The 21,970-nt window shown below is 55.3% G+C and overlaps 3 protein-coding genes across 6 annotated transcripts; 2 read left to right on the top strand and 1 right to left on the bottom strand.

Annotated features, from left to right (window-relative positions):
• The first annotated feature begins 13 nt into the window (after nt 1–13).
• CREB3L3 (cAMP responsive element binding protein 3 like 3) lies at nt 14–4,118 on the top strand. 2 transcript variants are annotated; one of them, XM_085517681.1, is made up of 10 exons: nt 14–152; nt 1,020–1,147; nt 1,240–1,495; nt 1,715–1,830; nt 2,224–2,352; nt 2,427–2,533; nt 2,619–2,687; nt 2,802–2,886; nt 3,210–3,306; nt 3,384–4,118. In XM_085517681.1, the coding sequence occupies exons 2-10, from the start codon at nt 1,022–1,024 to the stop codon at nt 3,728–3,730; spliced, it is 1,332 nt and encodes a 443-aa protein (XP_085373807.1). In that variant the 5' UTR covers nt 14–152; nt 1,020–1,021; the 3' UTR covers nt 3,731–4,118. The 2 variants fall into 2 exon arrangements, with proteins under 2 accessions (XP_085373807.1, XP_015742124.2); XM_015886638.3 differs by having other exon boundaries at nt 2,221–2,352.
• A 347-nt stretch (nt 4,119–4,465) lies between these two features.
• SIRT6 (sirtuin 6) lies at nt 4,466–8,332 on the bottom strand. Its single transcript, XM_015886640.3, has 8 exons — nt 8,204–8,332; nt 7,413–7,540; nt 6,870–7,052; nt 6,654–6,713; nt 5,994–6,089; nt 5,676–5,756; nt 5,387–5,510; nt 4,466–4,927 (listed from the first exon to the last, which is right to left on the bottom strand). Exons 1-8 carry the CDS (start codon nt 8,267–8,269, stop codon nt 4,595–4,597), a joined length of 1,071 nt encoding a protein of 356 aa, XP_015742126.2. The 5' UTR covers nt 8,270–8,332; the 3' UTR covers nt 4,466–4,594.
• A 1,947-nt stretch (nt 8,333–10,279) lies between these two features.
• ANKRD24 (ankyrin repeat domain 24) lies at nt 10,280–16,263 on the top strand. 3 transcript variants are annotated; one of them, XM_085517342.1, is made up of 19 exons: nt 10,280–10,494; nt 11,495–11,625; nt 11,716–11,804; nt 11,947–12,011; nt 12,270–12,327; nt 12,403–12,473; nt 12,698–12,804; nt 12,885–13,072; nt 13,169–13,197; nt 13,341–13,433; nt 13,540–13,644; nt 13,752–13,787; nt 13,894–13,992; nt 14,073–14,145; nt 14,232–14,353; nt 14,456–15,559; nt 15,650–15,787; nt 15,858–15,923; nt 16,013–16,263. In XM_085517342.1, exons 1-19 carry the CDS (start codon nt 10,426–10,428, stop codon nt 16,088–16,090), a joined length of 2,721 nt encoding a protein of 906 aa, XP_085373468.1. In that variant the 5' UTR covers nt 10,280–10,425; the 3' UTR covers nt 16,091–16,263. The 3 variants fall into 3 exon arrangements, with proteins under 3 accessions (XP_085373468.1, XP_032296908.2, XP_032296909.2); XM_032441017.2 differs by having other exon boundaries at nt 10,297–10,494; nt 13,755–13,787; XM_032441018.2 differs by having other exon boundaries at nt 10,405–10,537.
• The last annotated feature ends 5,707 nt before the right edge of the window (nt 16,264–21,970 follow it).

The raw sequence follows: 21,970 nt of genomic DNA, 5'->3' as shown, positions 1-21,970 counted from the left end.
CTGTTTATGTGTTGTTGGAGTTTAAACTTTGCCACTCGGGTCAGGGCATCGCAAAGGAGGAGGTGGCCAGGCTCGGTGTCCTGCACACCAAAGGGAATTCAGAGGCCAGGACGGATCTGAGGGTTCCCCATTGGAGTTGGGATCTCACACAGGTATGTCCTGGCTCAATAGGGCCCTATTGTCAGCAATGGGGCTGCTGGTGTCAATGGGAGGACCATAGGGTGTAGTTTCCCCTTTTATCCCAAGCTGGCTGGCCAAATGTCCCATTAACGACAGCCAAACTCAAACCCAGCTCAAAGAACCCTTGAGTCAATGCTCTATAGAATGGGAGGTCGGTTGGATGGTGGGCTGGGTGGTTTGGGTGGGAGGTTAAGTGAGTGGTCAGTCGGTCAGTGGGTTGGTGGTTTGGTTAATCAGTTTGTCAGTTGGCCAACAAACAGCTCAGCTGTTTTGATCTGCCTTTTGGCCACCTCCTCCATATTGCTGGTCAGTCAACCAACTGGTTGGTATTCTTTGGGAGTCTTTGGGATTGGAGTAGAGGTGGAGACCTTTCTTGGGGTCCATTTGCCACACTAAATGATTAACCTGATCTTCCCAGTGGTCACATATACCAGACAGGGTTAGACAGGAGATCTGAGCTGAGGCTCAAGTCTGGGCGCTCCTCCTGGTAGGGTTGGGATAGCTGGGTGCCAATGGGGAGCCCCATGGATAGGATATGGGAGTTACAGCTGCTGGAAGCGAGCAGAGGGGGGACACTGCCATGTCCCTGACTGTGTGTGTGTGTGTGCAGACCATACGTGTGCTCTCCCTCCTGAATGCAGGTATATAGGGCTTGGCCAGGTGTTGCTCACATGCTCTGATACGGGTTGCAACGTGTGTGTGTTCATACCCACGTCTCACATGTGGGTGCACGTGTGGATATACAGATTGCACGGTCATATACCTGCACACACGTGAGCTGTGAGACTCAGGGGAGATGCACAACCATGGGGATGGGGTCTGACCTTTTCTCCTTGCAGCCATGGCCTCTACTGTGGGCAGCCTCGACAGCATCGACCTGCTGGACCTCCTGTTTGACCGGCAGGATGGAATCCTCCGTGGTGTGGAGCTGGGAACGACACCCCCGGGCACTTGGCATGAGGATGGGGTGAGCCCTCAGGGTTGAGGGGTGGCTCTGCTTTACATGAACACCATCCAGGAGCCAAGCACTGATGGTGACAGTCATCCGTATCCCCACAGCGTGCCCAGGATGGCGAAGACTTCCTTAGCTCCATTCTAGGCTCTGGGGACTCGATATCAGACTCTCCCAGCTGGTCTCCAGGTGTCAGTGACAGTGGAATCTCTGAGGATCCCCCCTCTGATCAACTCGACAGCCCCCCCGGGTGCTGTGATGGAGGGCTCAGTGAGGCCCCATACGCCTTTACCAACTCCTGCCAGGTTCTGACGCACCCTGGGGGCAACAGAGCTTCCCACCCTGAGGTCTCCATTGACCTGGGTGAGCCATGGGGACAAGGATGGAGCTGGGAGTATTGGGAGGATGAGGAGGCACGGGGGAGCTGAGGGGTGGTGTGAGAAGTTAAGGGAGCTGTGTGGGATAGGAGGTTTGGGTATACAGAAAGAACAGAGAGGTTATGGGGCACAGAGGGGATGCTGGGGGATGTTAAGGGGCCAAGGACATGACACAGCTGACAGCCCTTGTTTGGTCCTCACCCAGATATGTGGAACCCTGGTTTCTACCTGGAAGAGGGTCGGGGTCTGTCCACAGTCCCTGCGCCTGCATCCTGTACCCTCACTGTAAAGGATCTGCTGCTCTCAGGCAGCTCTGATGCTGTGAGTCCTCACCACCATGTTCCCCATCCCTCCTTGTGCCCAGTCCTGTCCCTTCCTAAATGCCACCCTCACTCCTCAAGAATGGCGTCATCCCCATCCCTGTACTTTCCCTCATCCTTTCTTGTTCCTATCCTTGTCTCTTTCCTTGGACCTTTGTCCCTTCCCTCCCTCCTTATCCCTGCCACTTCCTGGACCATGATCCCATTCCTGCCCTCATCCCTCCCTGTCTCTCCCCCACTTATTCCCCTTTCTAAACTACATGCAGTCTTGTTCCTGTCCCTTTCTGGATGTCATCCTCAACCCTGAACCACGGTCCCCACCTGTGGTTCTCTGGGGCAGGCATGGGGTGAGCCTGCAGCCCAGGATCATCACCCATCCACGGTCCCACAGCAGCCACAGATGTCCAGCTCCCTACTGAGGCAGGGCCAGGGGCAGTTCCAGGAGCTTGTGCTGACAGAGGATGAGAAGAAGCTGCTGGCAAAGGAGGGGGTGTCCCTGCCTACACAGCTGCCCCTCACCAAGGTGAGTACCTGAGATGGAACAAGTGGATGCCATACTTGAGGTCCTGGCTGCCCTAACAACCCCTTTATCTGCAGTATGAGGAGCGAGTGCTGAAGAAGATCCGGAGGAAGATCAGAAACAAGCAGTCAGCTCAGGAGAGCCGTAAGAAGAAGAAGGAATATATCGATGGGCTGGAGAGTCGGTACGGCCACTGAGCCCCTGCCTCAGGTTGGCTGCTGATAGGCACAATGCTTGGCACCCCTCACGTCCCTCTCTCTGTCCCCCAGGATGTCAGCGTGCACAGCTCAAAACCAGGAGCTGCAGAGGAAAGTCCTGCACCTAGAGAAGCAGAACTCGTAGGTGTCTCCAGAACAGACCGGGGACAAAGGGGAAGGTGAAGGGGTGGTTGGGACTCTGCTGGGATGTGGATCTCAGACCTTGGGGTTCTCATGCGTTCTCTCTATCACCAGGTCTCTCCTGGAGCAACTGAAGAAGCTCCAGGCTCTGGTGGTGCAGTCGAGCAATAAAGCAGCACAGACAGGAACCTGCATTGCGGTGCGTGGAGCTCCCTGCTCCTTGTCCCCATTCTCTGCCCTAAATCTCCTCCAGGGCTCCTTGCTTCAAGGGAGTTAGTAATCACTGGAAGTGTGCTGCCAAGGATGGATGGGTGTGCTGATGTGAAGGGATAGATGCTCCAGGGTTGGATGGGTATAAGAAGGGATGGACATGTGTGAAAGGTGGATGGATGATGTCCTGCCAGGGAGAAATGGAGGGACACAGCCCTGGTTCTGCCACCAGCCCCATCTTTGGGAATCACGTTGCAGAGCCTGGTCCTCCTCAAGCACCACATTATGGTAACACCACCCCTGTGTCCCCAGGTCCTGCTGCTCTCCTTCGCACTCATTGTCTTCCCCTCCATCAGCCCTTTCGCCCCTAGCAAGGCTGAGACAGGTGGTGACTTCGGACCAGTGCGAGGTAAGGAGGGCTGTGGGGACCACGCAAGGGCTGCACAGAGGGCACTGCTGCCAGCCCTGACTCCCCCTTGTGCTCAGTTTTCTCCAGGTCCCTGCATAACGCAGCTGCCTCCCGTGTGGCTTATGCACAGCCCCGAGCTGGGGATGAGAAGCCACCAGAGCCACTGTGGTCAAAGCATCAGGATGAAACTGAGACACTGCACAAAGCCTTTGGTAGCAGCTCCTTCACTCCACACCTTGATAAAGCTCCCACCCGAAACAACACGCCACCACTTGCCTCAGAGGGGCTGAGCCAGAGTGATGGGGACCAATCTGGCACTGCATTGGGGGACAGCACTGCACTGCACCAAAGCCTGACGTCACTTGCTTGGACCGAAGCTGACCACAGCAGGCCCACAGTGCTGGAACCAGCTGAGGAGCTTTAAGCAGCACCCAGGGACTGCAGGGGACACAGTGGAGTTCAACACCTCTAGGACAAGACCCTTGGGGACCCTCTCCAGGCATGGACAGATGCTAGAGACCAACTTGGCTTTGCTTCTATCTGCAAACTGGGAAGAGGAGACTAATTCCTATTGGCCTTACCAGGAGGGAAGGAAGGGGCTGCTCCTGCCTGCTGAGTACAGTGGGAATTGGGGAAGGGACATGGGTTTGGTCAAGGTGGGGATGGGGGTACCAGAGGAGGCCTGGTCTGGCTGGATGTTGATGTTGCAGCTTGGTGGTTTCGTTCTCTCTCTTTTGTTGTTTTTTTTTTTAACAAACAAACTTCATTTTCATCTCTAAATAAAAAGTATTTTAGAAAAAAGAAACAAAAAAGAAGAATCACCTGCCTTAGTTTAATACAGGTAATTCATAGGGCTTCGAAGACACCTTGACTGCTGTTGTCTGTGATGGCAGAGCTGGGACACTCAACCAGATCCCATCCAGGGCTGCCCAAGGAGCCATGGGCACAGCAGAGGGACTAGAACAACATCCCACCACCACCCAGCTCTGCTCTGAGACAGCAACAGCTGCCCAATCCTGTTATGTCACTCCCCCTACCCAACACTAAGCACCCTTATCCCGGGGTCCTCTGAGAGCCTGGGCTCTGCAACTTTCTCTTTACAGATTAGGAACTGTATGGAGCAGGGGAGGTTCTTCCTGCAGGTACAGCTGCCCAGACATACATGATTCAAGTGTATTTAATACTTACATAAAAAAGGGGACAAAGCTTAAGGATATTAAAAAAAAAAAGTTGGTAGGAAAAGTGGCACAGACAAGTAAGTGTCTGGTCAGACAGGGAACAGTCTGGGTCAGGTGAGGAGAGGCTCTACCTTCATCTTCTTTGTCAGTGGTGGTCCTGTGTCTGGACTGGGACGCTCCTGCTTCAGATTGTCACGGTGCTCCACCAGCGTGGTCCCAAGGTCAGGGCACTGCCCAGATGTTCCGTTGTGTTGGGGAAAGGGCTCCTCGAGCAACCCGTGAGCCTCGGGCTTAAATGTGTAGAGCTGTTCAGGCTTGGCAGAGTCAGCACTTTCCACCACCACTGGCCCTGTCCACTCTGGGACTTCCAGTCCCAGGTGCTTCATCAGTTTTGTCATGACATCATCGACGTAAGCATGAATGCGCAGGTCGGCCTGTTTGTCCTGGGGTAAGCAAGGACAAATGCAGCATTAGAGGGACAAACAAGACGTACAGGAACAAATGTCTGTTCTCAGGGAGTGCCTGGGGACAGGGGACTGGGCAAAGGCTCAGCTGCACGCAGACTCCAGGGACATCTTCCATAAGGGAACACATACCGAGACCGTGGCCCCACCTGACACTGCTCCCTGGCTATGCTGCAGGCTGCTGAGGTTGCATCCAGGTGTGAACAGGCAGTCTGTGCCTTTAAATACAGCCCAGCAAAGCAGACATGGATGCAAAGCCAGGGTCTAGCAAGCCCAGGTCAGAATGGGACAAAAACAATAGAACTCTAGCAATAGATGCCCAGCCTGTCACTTCTATATGGCTGCTTGGAAGGGGACAATGTGCAGGGAACAAGTGATGGGACTGAAACAAGTGAAGGGAAAAGAGCAGGGTAGAGCAGCAAGGATGCTCTCACTCACATGCTTGGTTGCTTGCAGGTTGACTATGACCAGCTTCCCTCCTCTCTTCTTTGTGATCAGTGGGAGGTTGCCACTGGGTTTGATCTGCAGAGAGGTCCCCAGTGTAACAGAGAGATCAGCTTTTCTGCAGGGAGGAGATAAAATATCCAAGACAGAAAATAAGAAAATAAAACCCAAGGGTTGCTTGCTGTAGTACTAGCAGAATGCAAAGGGCACAGACACCCTCCTGGGTCAATGCAAGCTGCAGCAATCAGCAGTCATGATGGCTTGAATATTCTAAATATCGTACCTGCAGGCTTCATCTGCTAGTGTGAGGTCACGGTCAGGCAGGGAATCTTCCCAGTCCAGAATAGTGTCTCTTAACTTCCCTCTATAAGAGACACAAGGACCACTGTTACCCTGCCAGGCAGGAATGGTCAGCAGAGATGGCTAGGAGAGAAGTGACAGCTCTATAACCCAGACCCCCTGTCGCTCTGCAACACAAAATCTGAACATCAAAATCACTCACTCCTACCTCCCAGGTACTCTGTGTCCCCTCTTCATTTCACAGCACCCTGGGAAGCCCCATTCAGCACCTCTACTCCCATAGCTGCCCCAGCAGACGTACCTGCAGGCCCGTAGCCCTCGTGCTTTGGTGACGCTGCACAGCCTGCCCGTTGGCTTCAGCCCCATGCTGCCCACAACAGCATCCCGCACGTACTGCCTGCACACACAAGAGATGGTGTTATTCACAGCCACACGTATAGGGTGACTCACAGCAGCCACACATAGAGAGGTGACACAGCTGTGAAACGTCCCCACAATACAGCATGTTCCACATCACAGACACCTGGGAGTGATGGAAGCAGGTGATGGCTCAGAGCCACATGCAATGAGCTGGGCACCCAAATCCTTCATCAATTTCAAACCACAGCTATTGCTTACAATAATTTCCCTTTTAGGGAGCTTTGAACATCAGCTCCAAGGCCAAGAGAGGCTGTTACCATCCAGGATGCAAAGCCCAGCCTGCAGCAACCTTCTGTTACCTCTCTAAGCAGGCAGCCTCACTTGCCACAATGAACAGAGGGTTTCCCAGGCAACAGAGGTTTCTCAAAATGTTTATTTCGCACAATACGACAGGGTTTGTGATTCAGATGGGACAGATCTGACCATGATTCCATGCACTCTGCACTAGGGACCTCTCCTGACAGGCAACCCCAGGTCTGTGCAGTCCCTCCACTGTTCCTTAGGACAACAACAAAGCCCCCACCTGCTGCTGCCCACGTACTTGCCACATTTCATGCACTCCTCCACAAACATGTTCCCGTGGAGCTCAGCCAACTTGTCCCTGTGAGAGAAATGGCAGAAATGAATGGAGAACACCTTGTGCATTTAACACAAGAAACATTGTTCCAGGGTGGTTTAATAAGGTAGGGAGAACAGCCATGCTTTGGCATCTGGGAGAGACTAAAGGAACCTGGAGGCAGGGAGGGAGAGGCAGTACCGTGGGAATCCTGAGCGCACATGAAGGCCATCCACGTTCTGGCTGACCAGGAATTTCAGGATGCCGACTCTCTGCAGCCCCAGAAGTGCCATGTGAGTCTTGGAGGGCCTGGCGTTCTCAAAGGTGGTGTCAAATTTGGGGGAAAGCCCCTTCTCTTCCATTGTCCAGACACCATTAGGCCCCCTGCAGCAGCGGGACAGGAGAAGGAATAAGATCTCAGGCTCTACTATGATGTTTGTAAATGCATCCCAAGCCCTATCAGTGCAAGCAAGGCACTGCTAAACAAGGACCACACATTCCTGGTTATTTTAGTTCAAAATGCATGTAGGGTTTGTGTGGGTACAGTTTAAAATCAAAACAGGAAAAGGTAGATTCAGCTGGATGTAGGACAAGACAAGAGCAAAGAGGACATGAAAGGATGGCACAGGTCTCCCTATAGGCAGGATGGCTGGCAGGAAGCCCAGCCTAGATGGAAGATGGACCCAGATGAGGTGCTGTTGTGTGTCCCCCCCACACACAGTGCCTGCTGCCCTCTGCCTTTACCTGAAGTCAGGGATCCCTGAAGCGGTGCTGATACCAGCCCCTGTGTGGAACACCACATTGGAAGAGCTCCTTATCAAGTCTGCCAGCTCACACACCTTCCTCTCCAGCTCTTCAGGTGGATCAAAAATCTGAGCAGAAGAAACAAATCCCCCATGTGAATAGGGATATACAGAGATGGGTCCTACTAGCAGGCACAAAGAGCCAGCAAACCACACTTCTGTCACATCCACAATGGAAACCCCATGCAGGAAAGGAGATTTCACATTGCTTAATGCCAAATGCACATAATGAGGGAATAAGGCTTAAAATGAGGGAATAAGGCTTAAAAAGAGCCGTATGGGGTATAGCGATGGATGGGGGTCATGGGCCCATTCTGATTTTTGGCACAGCACAAATTCATTTCTATAGGACAGTTCTTTAGTCCCTAGAATGGGACAGAACTCCGACCCTTTCACAGCCCCATATCCTCACCCCAAAGCTTTTCTTAAGCTTATTGAGCATGGATTTGGGGTTGGGGGGGGGGGGACACATAGGGATGGGGTCAGCCCAATAGTGCCCACCCCAAGGTAAAGGGCCGGCCCTAAAGAATAAAGGGGACACGAAGACGGGGTGACAACGGACATAAAGCAATAGGAAGAAGGGAATGAAGGCCGGGGAACCCAAAGACCCCATGGTGCTTGGGGTCCCCATGGGGCACAAGGCCTATGGAGGCCTTGGGGTCCCCATGGAGGCCCTATGGAGGCCTCGCAGGCCTCAGGCTATGCCAGGCGACCCCTCCGAGCCGCTCTCACCTCGGGGAGGCCGCATTTGCCTTTATCCGAATAGGGCGAGAGCCCGGCCGCGTAATTCACCGCCATGACCCGGCCCGGCTACCGGAGAGCTCATTGTTGTCGGTCCGCGAGCAAGGAGGCCGCGGCATCAGGGCGCATGCGCAAAGGCCTGCCTAGAGTAGGCCGCAGCCTCAAGACGCATGCGCAAAGCACTGCCTAGAGTAGGCCGCAGCCTCAAGACGCATGCGCAAAAGTCACGCCTAGCGAAGTCCTCGCCGCCATCTTTGTGTTTGGCAATAGGGAGCTCTGCCCTCACCCTGCTAATACATCCATTATAAAACATAGAACTTGGAGTGGAAGAAGACACGGGGTGCTGGCAAGGAGCTGCCTATGCTAAGAGGTGCCATGCAATGAGTGCATACAAAGGCAGAGGGCATCAGCTCTGCTGGCCTCAGCCATGTCTTACAATGTCTTGTCCTAAAATGCCTTGTCTTACAATGCCTGCAGCCCTAGATCCATAATAGGGCTGTGATAGAATGGCTTAGGTTGGACAGGACCTTAAAGATAATCTAGTTCTACTCCCATACACTGGTCAGGGTTACCAGCTGCTGGGTTATGATCCCCAGGATCCCACCCAGCCCTGAGTGCCTTCAATTGGCATCCCCAACTTCAAACCAACCTGTTCCATCATCTCCCTGCCTTATGAATGAAATATTTCTCCTTAACACATAACCTGAAGCATCGTGATGGTTTCAAACCCTTCTCTCCCTCATCTGAGGCTTCCCCAGCCTTGCTATTGTACCCCCTCCCTTGCAGCTGCCCTGTGTCTGGGTGCAGGGGTTTCAAGGATGTCAGTGCTCCTTGCCCTGCCTGGTGCTGGGCCCTCCCATGTTCCAACCCCCCCCCAGGCTGTAACTGCAGAGGTAACCCAATGCCAGTGTGTGTGTCCCCCCCCCCTGTGTCGTGCTGTGGGCCAGCAGCAGTGAGACAAGGTACAGACAGGGCTGGTGTTGAGCTGGACCCGTAGCAGCAGCAGAAAAGCCCTCAAAGCTGCCCTCTGCAACAGCCACATCCCTACAGCCTGACCCCAGCGGGCAGACGAGGCTTTAAGGCTCAACCCAGGTACCACGGGACTGCTATGAAAAGCCTGAAGGCCAAGTTCAGGAAGGCAGATGTAAGTGCTGTCCCCAAGGACATAGGGATGTGTTCTGGGTTGTCCACAGGGATGTGGGGATCTGCCCTGGGGTGTCAGTGGGTTTCGTGGGGGTCTGGGGACACAGAGATCTGCCCTGGGATGTCCCATGGGGTCATGGGCACCTGCCCAGTGACCCAGCTTCCACTGGGATCATAGTAGTGAGCAGGGCAGAATAAAGGAAGGGAAAGCAGCACCGAGGAGAGGTGAATGTGTCCCAGATCCTGTACCCATTTCTGTCCTATGGGATGCAGGGATGGCTGCCAGCTTTCCAGCCACAGCAACCAGATTGGGTTCCCACTTTGAAGCCAGCAAGTCAATGCTCCTTAATTATTCAGCACCAGACTGGCACAATGCTGCATATTCCTGCTGTTCCCCAGGCTGGGAAGAAGGTGACAGTGCCGTCCCCACTGCCTATGGCAGCACCAGGGGGATGTGTAGGTGGAGGAGCCTGTGCATTTTGGGGTTCCTTCCTTGCAGGGGGTCACTGGTTCCCTAAGATTCAGGTGTGTTTGCGGGGGTCCTGTGTGTCTCTCTTAGCCCCAGAGCGATGGGAGATCAGTTTCTGTCCCCCAGGGCAGGGTTGAGGTCCTACATCCTTCCTCCTCCTTTGGGAGCTGCTTGCAGGCAGTAGGAGGATGTTTGTCCCTATAGTTTGGGGATACATCCTTTCCTCTTCTCGGGCACAGGGGTGGGAGAGCTACTCCTCCCCCCTCCACACACACACACCCTCCCATTCTAATTGGGACCAGACTTGGTGCTTGGTGGGACATCAGTACCCGCTCCGAGTCAGGGATGTAGGGATGCAGGGATGTAGGGGTGTAGGGATGCAGGGATGCAGGGATGTAGGGATGCAGGGATGCTGAAGCTCTGGGCACCGAGGAGGGAGGGAAGGAAGGAGGGACGAAGGGACGGCAGGAGGCGGATCCCGGTTGTCACTGCGGCAGGACTCGGCCCCCGCCCCGGTGGCGGTACCGGACCGACCCGTGGTCTGGGGTCCTTAACCTGGAGCCCCGGCCAGCCCAAGCTCAGGCAGAGAGGCAAGGGATGCATGGCTGCCCGCCGCCTCCTCCTCAACACCATGAAGCAGATCTGCCTCTGTGCCGCTGCATCCTTTGCGGTACGTCCCTCCATCCCCGCTCCCCTTCAGTCCTGCACACGGGGTAAGCTGTCACCCCCAACCCCCGTCCGGACCCCCTCTATTCCCAACCCTGTCCCCTGGGCTCTGCTGTATCCTCCCCGAGCTGCTTTGTCCTTGCAAGACAAAGGGGTGGGGGTGAGCGTCATGCTCCCAGTTTGCCCAGTAACCCTGGGTGTCTGTTTTATTCCACACCCCACATCAGGGTCCCCTGGCCCTATAGGACAGGTGCTGTGGGACAGGGATTCTGCCTAGCGCTGGGCATCAGCTGGTGAGGGGCAGGATGTGAGCTGCTCCCAGAGGTCACATCCATTTCCCAGCCGCAGCCAAGCTTTGGTTTGTTGTCCCAGGCTGTGGGATGAGCCCCAGCTCCTGCTCTGCTGTGGGTCATTCCCTGAGGAGGGGATGTGTGGGGCCAATGGGCCAGCAAACCCTCACTTAGCCCCAGTCCTGCTCGGGAGCATCGTACCCAACACTGGGCTGCAGTCATCCCCAGGGACCTGAGCTCACTGTCAGCTCTGCTTGCCCTGACTTCACCCCTTCCTTGGAAAGGAGAAAAACAAGGCTGAAAATGGAGAGACCCAAGCAGGGATAGGGCTCAGGAACCCCTGGGTGCTGCCTATGGATAGCATCAGGGTCACTTGGGTGGCAGGAACAAACCCTGGGTGGGGGGCAATCAGGGAGCATCCAAGACCTTGGAACATTCAGAGCTAAACTGGGGCAGCTCTGCTACTTCCCCCATCTGTGAACTGCAAACAGGTTGGGGGATGAAGGGGAACCTCATTCAAATCAGCTCTCCTGGATAAACCCTTCATGCAGCACAGCAGACACAGCAGCAGCTGGGAAAGTGCACCTAAGGGATAGAGTTGGGTGGGAGATAGAAGGGGGGGGGGATGAGGATTAGTAACTGTGTCTAGTCCAACATCCTACTTGCCCCTGATGATAGCACAAGGATCACAGCCTCATGTTGGCTTCATTGCAGAGTCAGGACTGGACCAAGAACGATGAGAAGCTCCTGCAAGCTGTGGACTACAATGATGCTGGAAAGGTGGCATCCCTCCTCGTCCGCAAGGGTCTGGTCCCCACCAAGCTGGATTCAGAGGGCAAATCTGCGTAAGTGCTGGCCTGTGTCACCAGGGATACAGGGCTGTGATGGGGCTCAGGTAAGAGAGATGGGTCTGACAGCTCTGGGTCTTGCTGCAGGTTTCATCTGGCTGCCACCCGGGGGAATGTGGATTGCCTTGAAGCCATGCTGGCTCACGGTGTGGATGCCATGACCAAAGACAGCTCGGGTGAGGGCATGGCAACCATATACCCCTTTCTAATGCTGTGGTAGCCTTGCTCAGCCCAGCAGGTCCTGCTGTCCCATCTGTCCCCCCTGTGCTATCAACCCCCTGTCTGTCCTCTGACCTGTCTGTCTGTCCCTCTCTGCAGGTTACACTGCCTTGCACCTGGCATCCAAGCACGGACACCCACAGTGTGTGAGCAAGCTGCTGCAGGTACTGGGGTTGGGAGGGAGGGTGCTGTACCTGGTGTCACACCACACTAAGCCCAACACCTTAAGGGCAGCCCCAGCAAGGTGCCCTCTATCCCTGTTCTCCCTTCCCTCAGTGCTGGTGCTGGTTGGCATGATGGTTCCTGGCTCTATCTGGCACTGTTTGATTTGGGGCAGCCTTATAGCCCTATAGTAGCCACACGTAGCTTGCAGAGTCTATCTGTCCCCCACCCTGCTGTAACCCAGGCTCCCTCCCTTTCAGGCTTCCTGCCCTGTGGATGTAGCTGACAGCAATGGACAGACAGCATTGCACCACGCAGGTGAGTGAGGACAGTGCCAAACCTATCCTGCCCACATCCCCACATCAGGCAATGCTCACCTTCTGTCCTCCACAGCAATCAGTGGCTGCATATCATGCTCAGAGATCCTCTGCGATTACAAAGCTCCCCTGAACATTAAGGACAAGGTGAGATCCTTCTGCTTCTCACCCTACAGAGCAGCAAAGATCCAGGCTGGCTTTGAAATGCAGCTGCTTCTTGGGGTGGAATGCAGCAGCTGGCAGCACTTGGGGTCTCCAAAGCACTGCTATGAGAACACCCCAAAAGCAGGATGTGGAAATCAAGCAGCAGGGTGCCCTGAGATGGGGGATCTAAGCAGCATCCCCAGCTCACCCAATTTCTCTCTGCTTAGAATGGCTGCACGCCATTGATCCTTGCTGCAAAGATGAGCCACTCAGAGCTCTGTCAGTACCTGCTGCACCACGGAGCAGCCATCAACAGCCGGGACCTGCAGGGGAAGTGAGTCTTTGCTGGTGGGAATTGGGGGCATATGAGGAGATGGATGGTCCTCTCACTTCTGCTCCCACCCCTCTGCTCAGGACAGCCCTGATGTTGGCCTGTGAGAATGGCAGCGTGGAGACAGTGGAGGTTCTCGTCAATGCTGGTGCACGGGTGGCCTTGGTGGACTCGATGGGTCACGATGCTGCACACTACGGCCTGTCCACGGGCAATGCTCTCATCCAGCACTTCTTGCAAGAGGCTGCTCAGCGCCAGTCCTGGGCCAGTGGTAAGTGAGCACCCCAGTCTGGCTCTACATCCCATGCCCACCTCCATGATCCCCAAAACCTCCTTGATTTCTCTTTCCTCCCTCTTTGCCCCACAGAAGAGGAATCATCTGAGCAGATGTCCCAGGTGAGGGTTGCCAAGCTTGACTCTTACCAGGATTGGAGGCACCTCAACCCCTGGGTGGGGGGCATTGGGAGTCCTCATGCTCTCCGTGGTGGTGATGGTGCAGGAAGGGGGGAGGCCATTTGCTATGTAATGTCCCTCTGCAGACATCTTCACCCAGCCAGTCATTAGGCAGAGAGAAAAGCAACACCCCGAGGAAGAGGAAAGCTCCCCTGCCTCCTGCAGGTGCCCCAGGCCAGGTAAGAGATGGGATCCTTCTTGGCATGGGCTTAGCTCTGTATCAGCAGCCAGCATAGCAGGCACAAGGCAGCTGAACCCATTCAGAACTCTTCCATCTACCTGCAGGAAGACCAGGATGCTTATGAGGAGATTGTGAGGCTGAGGCAGGAGAGGGCACAGTTCTTACAGAAAATCCGAGGCTTGGAACAGCAGGAGAAGGAGAGACGAGAGGTACAGATGGGGCACCATTCCATGGGGAGGATGCCACCCCATCACCAGGGATGGGAGGGATGAGGGCAGCATTTACCCTTCCCTGTTGTCTCTCTGTGTCTTGCCAGCAGGATAAGGGCTCCCTACGCTCCATGGAGAAGCAGGTGAGGTCACCGTGGGGATGTCACAGGCAGCTTTGGCTGTCTGAGGGGTCCTGGTGCTGGGGATGCCATTGGGGAACCAAGGGGACCCCTGTGTCATGTCCTGCAGATCCAAGAGCTGGAGGAGCGGCTGGCAGCAAGGGAAAGAGAAAAGGAGAGGCTGGGGAAGGAGGTGGAGGCTTTGCAGAGCCGCTTGTCCTCTCTGGAGGTGGGCACAGGCAGTCACAGGTAGCACCAGAGGTTGGGCAGGGTGTGCAGCATCTGACATGCACTGCTCTGCATCCATAGAATGAGAAGGAAAACACCAGCTACGACATTGAGACGCTGCAGGACGAGGAGGGAGAGCTGCTTGAGTTCCCAGGTAGGGCCCTGCTGACCTCCCAAGGCCACCGTGGAGCTGTGGAGTGGGATATATGGGCACGACACCAGCATCTGTGTGCTGCACAGGGGCAGAGCTGCTGCTCTCCAAGAAGACTCTGAGCCCTTCGGCTGAGGAAATGCTGGCCACGCTGCAGGGCCAGGTGCAGTCCCTCACTATGCAGAACAAGGAGCTGAGGGAGAAGATACAGGCAAGTCAGCATCTATCAGCCCAGCCCTCCCTTGGTCCCCATCCCCATCTATCTCCCTTGGTCCCCTGCCTGCAGGCAGCCTCACCATCCCCCACTCATTAGGTCCTGGAGAACTTTGAGAGGGATGAGAGTGACCCATCTTCCCATGGGGACTTTGTGCCTGTCAGCCTCTACAACTCCCTCAAACGAGAGCTGGAGAGGCTGAAGGCTCAGGGTGCAACGGAGCCGGGTGAAAAGAGCAGCAAGGAGCAGCAATGCACTGAGCAACAGGTCCAGAGCCGCTGTAAGTGTGAGCTGCGGGTGCCACTGCAGCAATCTCCCTCCAGCCCCAAGCAGGAGGGTGGCAGTGAGCTGGCAGAGGCCCGGGTGGCCTTGAAGCAGGCACAGGCAGCACTGGAGGAGCGTGAGCAGCAGGTGAGGGAGCTGCAGGGTCGTTTGGAGGCTGGTGGCCAGGAGGAGGCATTGAGGGAGAAGGCAGCTCTGCTGGAGCGCTGCAACAGAGCAGAGGCGATGGCGGAGGCGATGAGATGCAAGCTGGAAGCCAAGACACAGGGCTGGCAGGAGGGTGATGCATCCAAGCTGGAACCAGGGGTGCAGGAGCAGCGCATGGCCGAGCTGACAGCTCAGCTTGGGCAGCTACGAGAGCTGCTGGGCTGCAGGGAGGCCGAGCTGGAGACCTTGAGAGAGCAACTGGCAGCACGGCCGGTGGGACGGCAGGAGCACGAGGAGGTGCTGGCCAGGCTGCAGCAAGCACAGAGGGAAGCTAAAGGCCACGTGTCACCAGAGGAGCACGCTCGGGCCACTGCGGCGCTGCAGGAGCAGCTGCAGGCGCTGCAACAGCGTGCAGATCGGCTGCAGGCTGTGGTTGAAGCTAAAGGGCGTGAAGCTGCAAGGCTGCAGGCTGAGCTGGCGGCAGCAGTGCCACGTGGGGAGCACGAAGCGGTGCAGGAGGGGCTGCGGGCTGAGACGGCTGCATTGAGCCAGAGGTTGAACGAGCTGTCGAGGAAGCACGAGAAGACCTGCGAGGAGGTGTTCAGGGTGCAGAGACAGGCGCTGTTCATGAAGAGCGAGAGGCAGGCGGCGGAGGAGAGGTTGGCCGCGGTGCAGCAGCAGCTGGCGGAGGCGAGGGATGAAGCACGACGCCTGCAGGACCTCCATGGCCATGCAGAGGACTCAGCCCGGTTGGTGAGGGACAGGGATAGGAAGGTAAGGGATGGGGAGGTGGTGGAAGGGTGGCAATGGGGGGATCCTTGGGGAGATGGAGCTGAGCTGGTTCCCCATAACCACACTGTGCAGATCACTGAGCTCTCCAAGGAGGTCTTCAGGCTGAAGGAGGCTCTCAATGCTCTCCCAGAGCCCAAGGGGGGGCTGCAGACCCCCCCTGACGCTGCTGCCATGCAGTCCAGGATCCGGGCGCTGGAGGAGAAGCTTGAGGTGGGTAAAGAGGTGCTTGATGGGTTCCCAGGTCTCCACCTTGAGCCCAAGCCTTATTGCTCTCATTCAGGAGACAGAGCTGCAGCACAGCAAGGTGGTGAAGCTGTACCGGAGCCACCTGCTCTGTGCAGTGCAGGTGAGCTGGGATATATATGGCTATGGGGATGATGCCATAAGGGTGGCAGCAATGGATCCATAGACCCTGAGCGTCCCTTTGAACCCCAGGGCCACATGGATGAGGACGTGCAGAGGCTGCTGTGCCAGATCCTGAAGATGCAGAAGCTGCAGGAGCAGGACAGATGAATCCCAACAAGGGATAATGGGCACAACCAGCAACCTGGCCAAGATGGGGAGGGGGTCAGGCCTATGTTCACACCCTCACGGCCCCTTTGCTTCTCTGAGCACTCACCTGGCAATGGGGGGGGGGGGTCCTGTGCTACCCCCACACAGCAATAAAGTGTTTCTATTCACAGCAATAGGATGGTTTGTCTGTAGGGTGGGGGGATGAGGATGGGAACGTGGTTGTCTGATAAACGCTGCTGCCCCCTGCTGGAAGAACAGCGGTACTACAGGCTCGGATTGCTCACTACTGCCGCCTGCTGGCAAAGCTTGGTATTGCAGGCATTAATTCGCTCGTGCGTAGTACTACAGACACTCTGCGTTGTTGTGACGCCTATCTCTATGATAGTAGGTCCTCCCGAGCTTGCTTAATTAATACAAATGATTATTAATTACCAACAGGCTTGAGCACTATTTGCTCTGAAAGAGGCGCTACAGCACATGAGCGATGTGATGCCTGCAGTACCACCCATCGTCCAGCAGGGGGCAGCATCGCTATGGGTTGATGCGAGAAGCGGGCTTCTCGAATATATATATATATTATATATATATATATATTATATATATATATATATGGGCTGCAGTTTCTGCTAAGCTGGGAGGGTCTCAACCCAAAGCTGAGCTGCTCAGGGGAAGGCAAAGCCTTTATAGGGCCCTACAGCATGGAAGGAGATTGCATTGGTGGGGCCTGATTGGCTGCAACAGCCTCCGTTTTAACCTAGACCCCTAACCCTAATAGGAGCCCTAATAGGAACCCTAATAGGAACCCTAATAGGAACCCTAATAGGAACCCTAATGGGAGCCCTAATGGGAGCCCTAATGGGAGCCCTAATGGGAGCCCTAATGGGAGCCCTAATAGGAACCCTAATAGGAACCCTAATGGGGAGCCCTAATAGGAACCCTAATGGGAACCCTAATAGGAACCCTAATAGGAGCCCTAAAGAAACTGCATCAACCCCCAGTATATAAACCTGCCCCAAAGCTCTTATGTAGCCATAAAAAGAATGCTAAAAGTTTACAGTAAAATAACCTTAATTGTAATGCAAACACCCACCCACCCCCCTTGTTAAAGTAACCATAATCTTAACCCTAAAATGACATTAATTATAACCCTGATCACCCTCATAATAATGGTAATAGCCCTAAAAATCCATTGAAAATAATCCAGGAAAGTCATCATAAGAGTAACTCCAACAGTCACTTCAACCCTAAAGATAACCCCAATTTAATGCTAATCAGAATTGCAATTACTCTGAAAATTACTGTATTAACCCTAATAACAGCCCTAATAGCTCTAATAATCCTTACAGTGCTGCCACTGTAACCAGTGCAAGAACTGCAAGGGCACTTTTGTGGGGTCTGAAGTGATTCCCTTAGTGGGATCTGAGTAGTGGGACCAGAGCCCTAAACCTGACCTTGAACCTTATCCTAATAACCCTGACCCCAACCCCAATGGGACCCCAACACTGTAAGTAATAATGACCCTAAAGAGAGGCTTGAGACATGCATTGCTTCTGGGGTGGGCTGAAGGATTAGGGTTTGTTCAGTGTTCTGGGGTGGATGTAGGGGTTTGGGGTTTAGGGGTGCCATAGCAGGTCGTGGTGGGGTTTGAGGGCTGTGGTTAGGGATGAGGTTTGACGTGGGGACTGCATGAGGGTTATCCCACTTTGGGCAGCCTTCCCCATCCCCCCTGTGCTACATGGCAACATCCCCAGGCAGCTCTATGGAGCTGTGCAGCCGTTGCCAATCAGTGGGGGATGAAAGCTGGCAGAGAAATTAAACAAGAGAAGCAGCAGCAACAGGACCAAGCGGGCTGCCCAGCTCTGCCTTTCTTCTCCCCCATCACCCTGTTGTTTGGGAGCACCCTGTGAGCCCCTATGTGGATTTCCTACCCCCACCATTCACCTGTGAGCACTCACCTCCCTCTGCCCGAGACAAGGGTGGCACAAACTGCCTCCCTCCCCCATAAAGCCCCGATTGTCACCATCCACGTGCAGGGTTTGGAACGCCGTCAGGGCTGCTGGCTCACCGCAGCCTCTTCCCAGCAGCCAACGTTTGGCATTCCCCATCCAATCCCTTCCACGCAGCTGCAGCTCGGTCACAATGGTCCCTTCTTGCATTGGGGCCACCATCGTCCTCTCCATGCCAGGAGGAGCGACCTTCCCTGCTTGGAATGAAGCAGAAAAATCCACACTTGTATGTGAGCCAAAGATCAGGAGGAGAAGCCCCCAGCAGCCTGAACTCGAGCTGATTCTGCTGCAGAGGGGCTGCAAACCAAATGGGAGAGACTTGGGACAGCATTGGGGTGCTGTGGGGAAGAGAAACTGGGGGGGACCCCAAGAGAAGCCCCATTAGACCCTGAGATGTGGGTGCTTTAGTGCCCAGATCCTGCAGGGTTGGAGACGTGCTGGAGGCTCTGGCTCGCTTGAGTGCTCTTCAATCCCTCCCAGCATTGCACGCTCTGTTACAGGGCACCGCAGTGCAGACCCTAATGAAAGACCGTACATCTTAGCCGTGTTATTAAAGCCCTCTGGGGATGAAAGCAAAGCAGCAAATGCTGATGGGGAGGAGACAGACCTGGCCCTGAGCAACCAGAAGCTCCCCCTGGATGTAATGCAGCACCCAGCTGCCCCAGTGACACTGATATCACCTGTTGACCCCCCTCCTTTTATCCCCCAGGACACCCAGTGGGGTGATGGAATGGCAGCATGCAGTCCCCAGGAGCTGTTAATTGGAAGCAGCAGTGGGAAGTTTAGTCGTTAACACCTGGGACTGATAATTGCTGTGTTGCTGTGGCTGCGCCTTGGGAGCTGCCAGAATTCCAGTCCCCAGGCTCCATGAACACCCCGTCTAAAATCACAGCTCTTTCCTCCCCCCCCCTCTCCATATGCAAAGAGCTGAGTATCTGGGGATGGATCTGAGCATCACAGGGGGAGCTGCAGCCTTTTGGGGTTGGGGTAAGGAGCGGGGCACCCCAAACCCATTGAGAGGGGTGATGCTGGGATGCTCTGCTCACCCACTGGAGCATATGAAATGAAAGCCAAGGAAGGCATGAAAGGTGCAGAGCTGATGGGTATCCCTGGGGGTGGCTCTCAGGCTGTACCCCAAGATCACTTTGTCAGCATGGGGACACCCTGTGGGGCAGCCTTAGTGCTGGGGAACCCCTTCTAGAGCTGGGCCCCAAAGCAGAGGGGCTGTGCAGCTCCCCAGGGCTGTATCTCCATGCAGTGCTGTCCCCCACCATTCAGTCTGGCTCTCCCCCAGCTGCACATCTGTCCCCAACGTTGCAGCTGGAGCGGGTGCCTTCTGCCTTTGTTTGTTTGTTCACAGTACAGCAGCTCCGAATCATTAGATAATTAACGCTCCGGAGAAGCTGCAGTCAGGAAGTGCTGTTCCTCCAGAGGCACGTGCCATCCTCGTTGGTGGGATGCCCAGCACAACAACCTCCATCCTGGGGTCAAAGGGGCAGGATGGACCCAAATTCCTTCATGGCCTCCAAAAATCCAAGTGCTGGAGGTTGAGCCCATCCACCTTTGGGCTGCCCAGGAGCAATGGGAGCTGCCCATTCAGTGCCTTTGGTACAGCATTGCTCTGTGCAGTGAGTGTGACCCATTTACCTGGGCTCGTTAGCATGGTGAGAGGCTGCTTAATTTGAGGCTGAGAGCTGAGTGCAGTGCCCTGGGCATGCTCTGGACAGGACAAAAGGGAATGTGGGTTAAGCACAAAGAATTGCTTGGCTGCACCCCCGAGGATGGAGCATGCACCCATCCCGACCTCCTGCTGCAATTAGCTAATTGCTCTGTATTGCTATGTTGGGGGGAGATGCTTGTGTCTACCGCAAAGCTGCTTCTAGGGATGCCCACCCTGCGGCTCCCCATGGTCACACTGCATTGGCAGCAACCAGAGGGGGCTTAGAGTGGAAGGAGGGGGCACAGAGCTCAAATGATGCCATGTGCTGCTGCACCCCAACCTGCAATATACATTCGTGCCCTGTTTGTATATTGCAGGGGGGTCTGGGGGCTGCACTGGGTTGGGATGAGGTGCTGAGCGCTGTATCTATGGCTACAGTGTGTGATGTCACTACAAGCCGATGTGACAAATGATGTCATCAGATGGGGAGAGCCCTTCTTATGGCATCTCGCCTTTCAGGTGCTGCAGGATTCTGGCTGCTGGGATACCCCAAAGCAATGTGTGACGTCGGGTGGTAGCAAAAGGGAAAGGATGATTTGGGGGGGGGGGTGCAGGGCTGGGATGGCACAGAGGTGTCTGGCTGGGGAGGGGGGAGAGGATGTTGGCACAGAGCGGTGCCACCAGCCCGTGGACACAAGTCCCGTCCTTGTGCTGGTGACATATTGACTGACAATTCTTAATCAAGTGGATTATTAATTAGCAGAAGAAGCCGGCTGCTTAATCCTCCCCATCCTTGGCCGGGCTCGGAGCCGGGATTTTATGCTAATCGAGGCTGTTATCGAAGCGATGTCAGCAGCTGAGGCCAAGGCTGACAGGAGAGCGAGGCGGCAGCGAGATCCGTAATTGCAGATTTAATCAGCTGTAATGTTTTCTGAAGCCACCACGCGCCCTTGTGAGCAGCACAGCCGCCTCCGTGCGCTGCATCTCTCCCCAGCGCTGCCCGTGGTGACAGCGCCTTGTGTCCCCTCTGGGTCCCCCCCCTCTATGGGTCTGCCCCTGTGCCAAACTGGTCGGGGTCCGTCTCCTCCGTTCCCATCTGATGCTGTATTTCGATGCAGTGTTGGTCCTCATCGTTGTCAGCGGCTGGTTCGCTTAACGTGGTGTCTGTCGGAGGAAATCTCACATCCCTAATTAAAGCTCAGCTCATGCAGCGTTGATTCCCTGGAGATGCTTCCCTCGCCTTCCTATTTCCCGTCAAGATCAAGGGGATAAACCCGTGTTACCGTTAAAGTTAACAACAGCAGCAACAAAGGGGAAGTGCTGACAGCCCCGTGCTGGCAGCGGGTTCTTCTCCATGCACAGGGTTGGTGGAACAGCAGCACATGGGGCTGCCGGTAGCCAAAGACTTGTAGTAATAGGATAAAGGGGGGATGAATGATGTGGGTCAGATGTGAGGAGGAAGTTGTTCACTGAGGGCAGTGAGGATCTGGCAATGTAGGTGCCCCATCCTTGGTGATGCCCGATGTTAAAGATGGTTCCTGGGCAGCCTGAGACGCTGGGAAGCACCCAACACATGGTAGGATGGTGCTGGGGGGGCTTTGGGGTCCCTTCCAAGCCAGCCATGAAGGTGTTGGATGCAGGGTGAGGTGTACTCAGCACCCAGCAACTCAAGGAACTCAGGAGCTTCTGCCCTCCCATATGGGACATGAGGATGGCACGTCCCAGCTCCATTCCCAATGGGGCTGAGGGAGACCTGAGCCCTGTCCTTGAGCTCCTCCTTACACCCCATAATGAGCCTCCCTTGCCTGAAGAGCATTGCGCATCTCATGCTCTGACCCCTCTGATGCACGGGGCTGTGGGGGGCCGAGTGGCTGAGCAGCACAGCTCTGCCTTCCCTGCAGGCAGCCAATGGTGGGGGTAGGGGGAGGGGGGGGAGGGCTGGTGCTGTTGCTGCTTCACATGCCAAGCAATCGCATCCCGGGCATCTGTGTTGCTCCCTGGCTGCCAACATACTGCTCACAGGGGTGGGGGGAAGCTCTGGCACTGATGCGATTAGCAATGCCCACATCTCACACCCTGCTGCAGCCAGTCGTGCCCCGGCCACTGTGCCAGGGAGGTTTCCGGCCCTGCAGGGAGGATTGCACACAGGCTGGTGCTCCCTGCTGTCTCGCATGGCTGCTGCCTGCTTAATTGCGCTGAAAGCACAACAGATGG

Source organism: Coturnix japonica, chromosome 16, assembly GCF_054131305.1.
Source record: "Coturnix japonica strain WE chromosome 16, WE-NBRP24, whole genome shotgun sequence".
NCBI classification, from domain to species: domain Eukaryota; kingdom Metazoa; phylum Chordata; class Aves; order Galliformes; family Phasianidae; genus Coturnix; species Coturnix japonica.
This window is presented reverse-complemented; position numbering and strand designations above follow the sequence as displayed.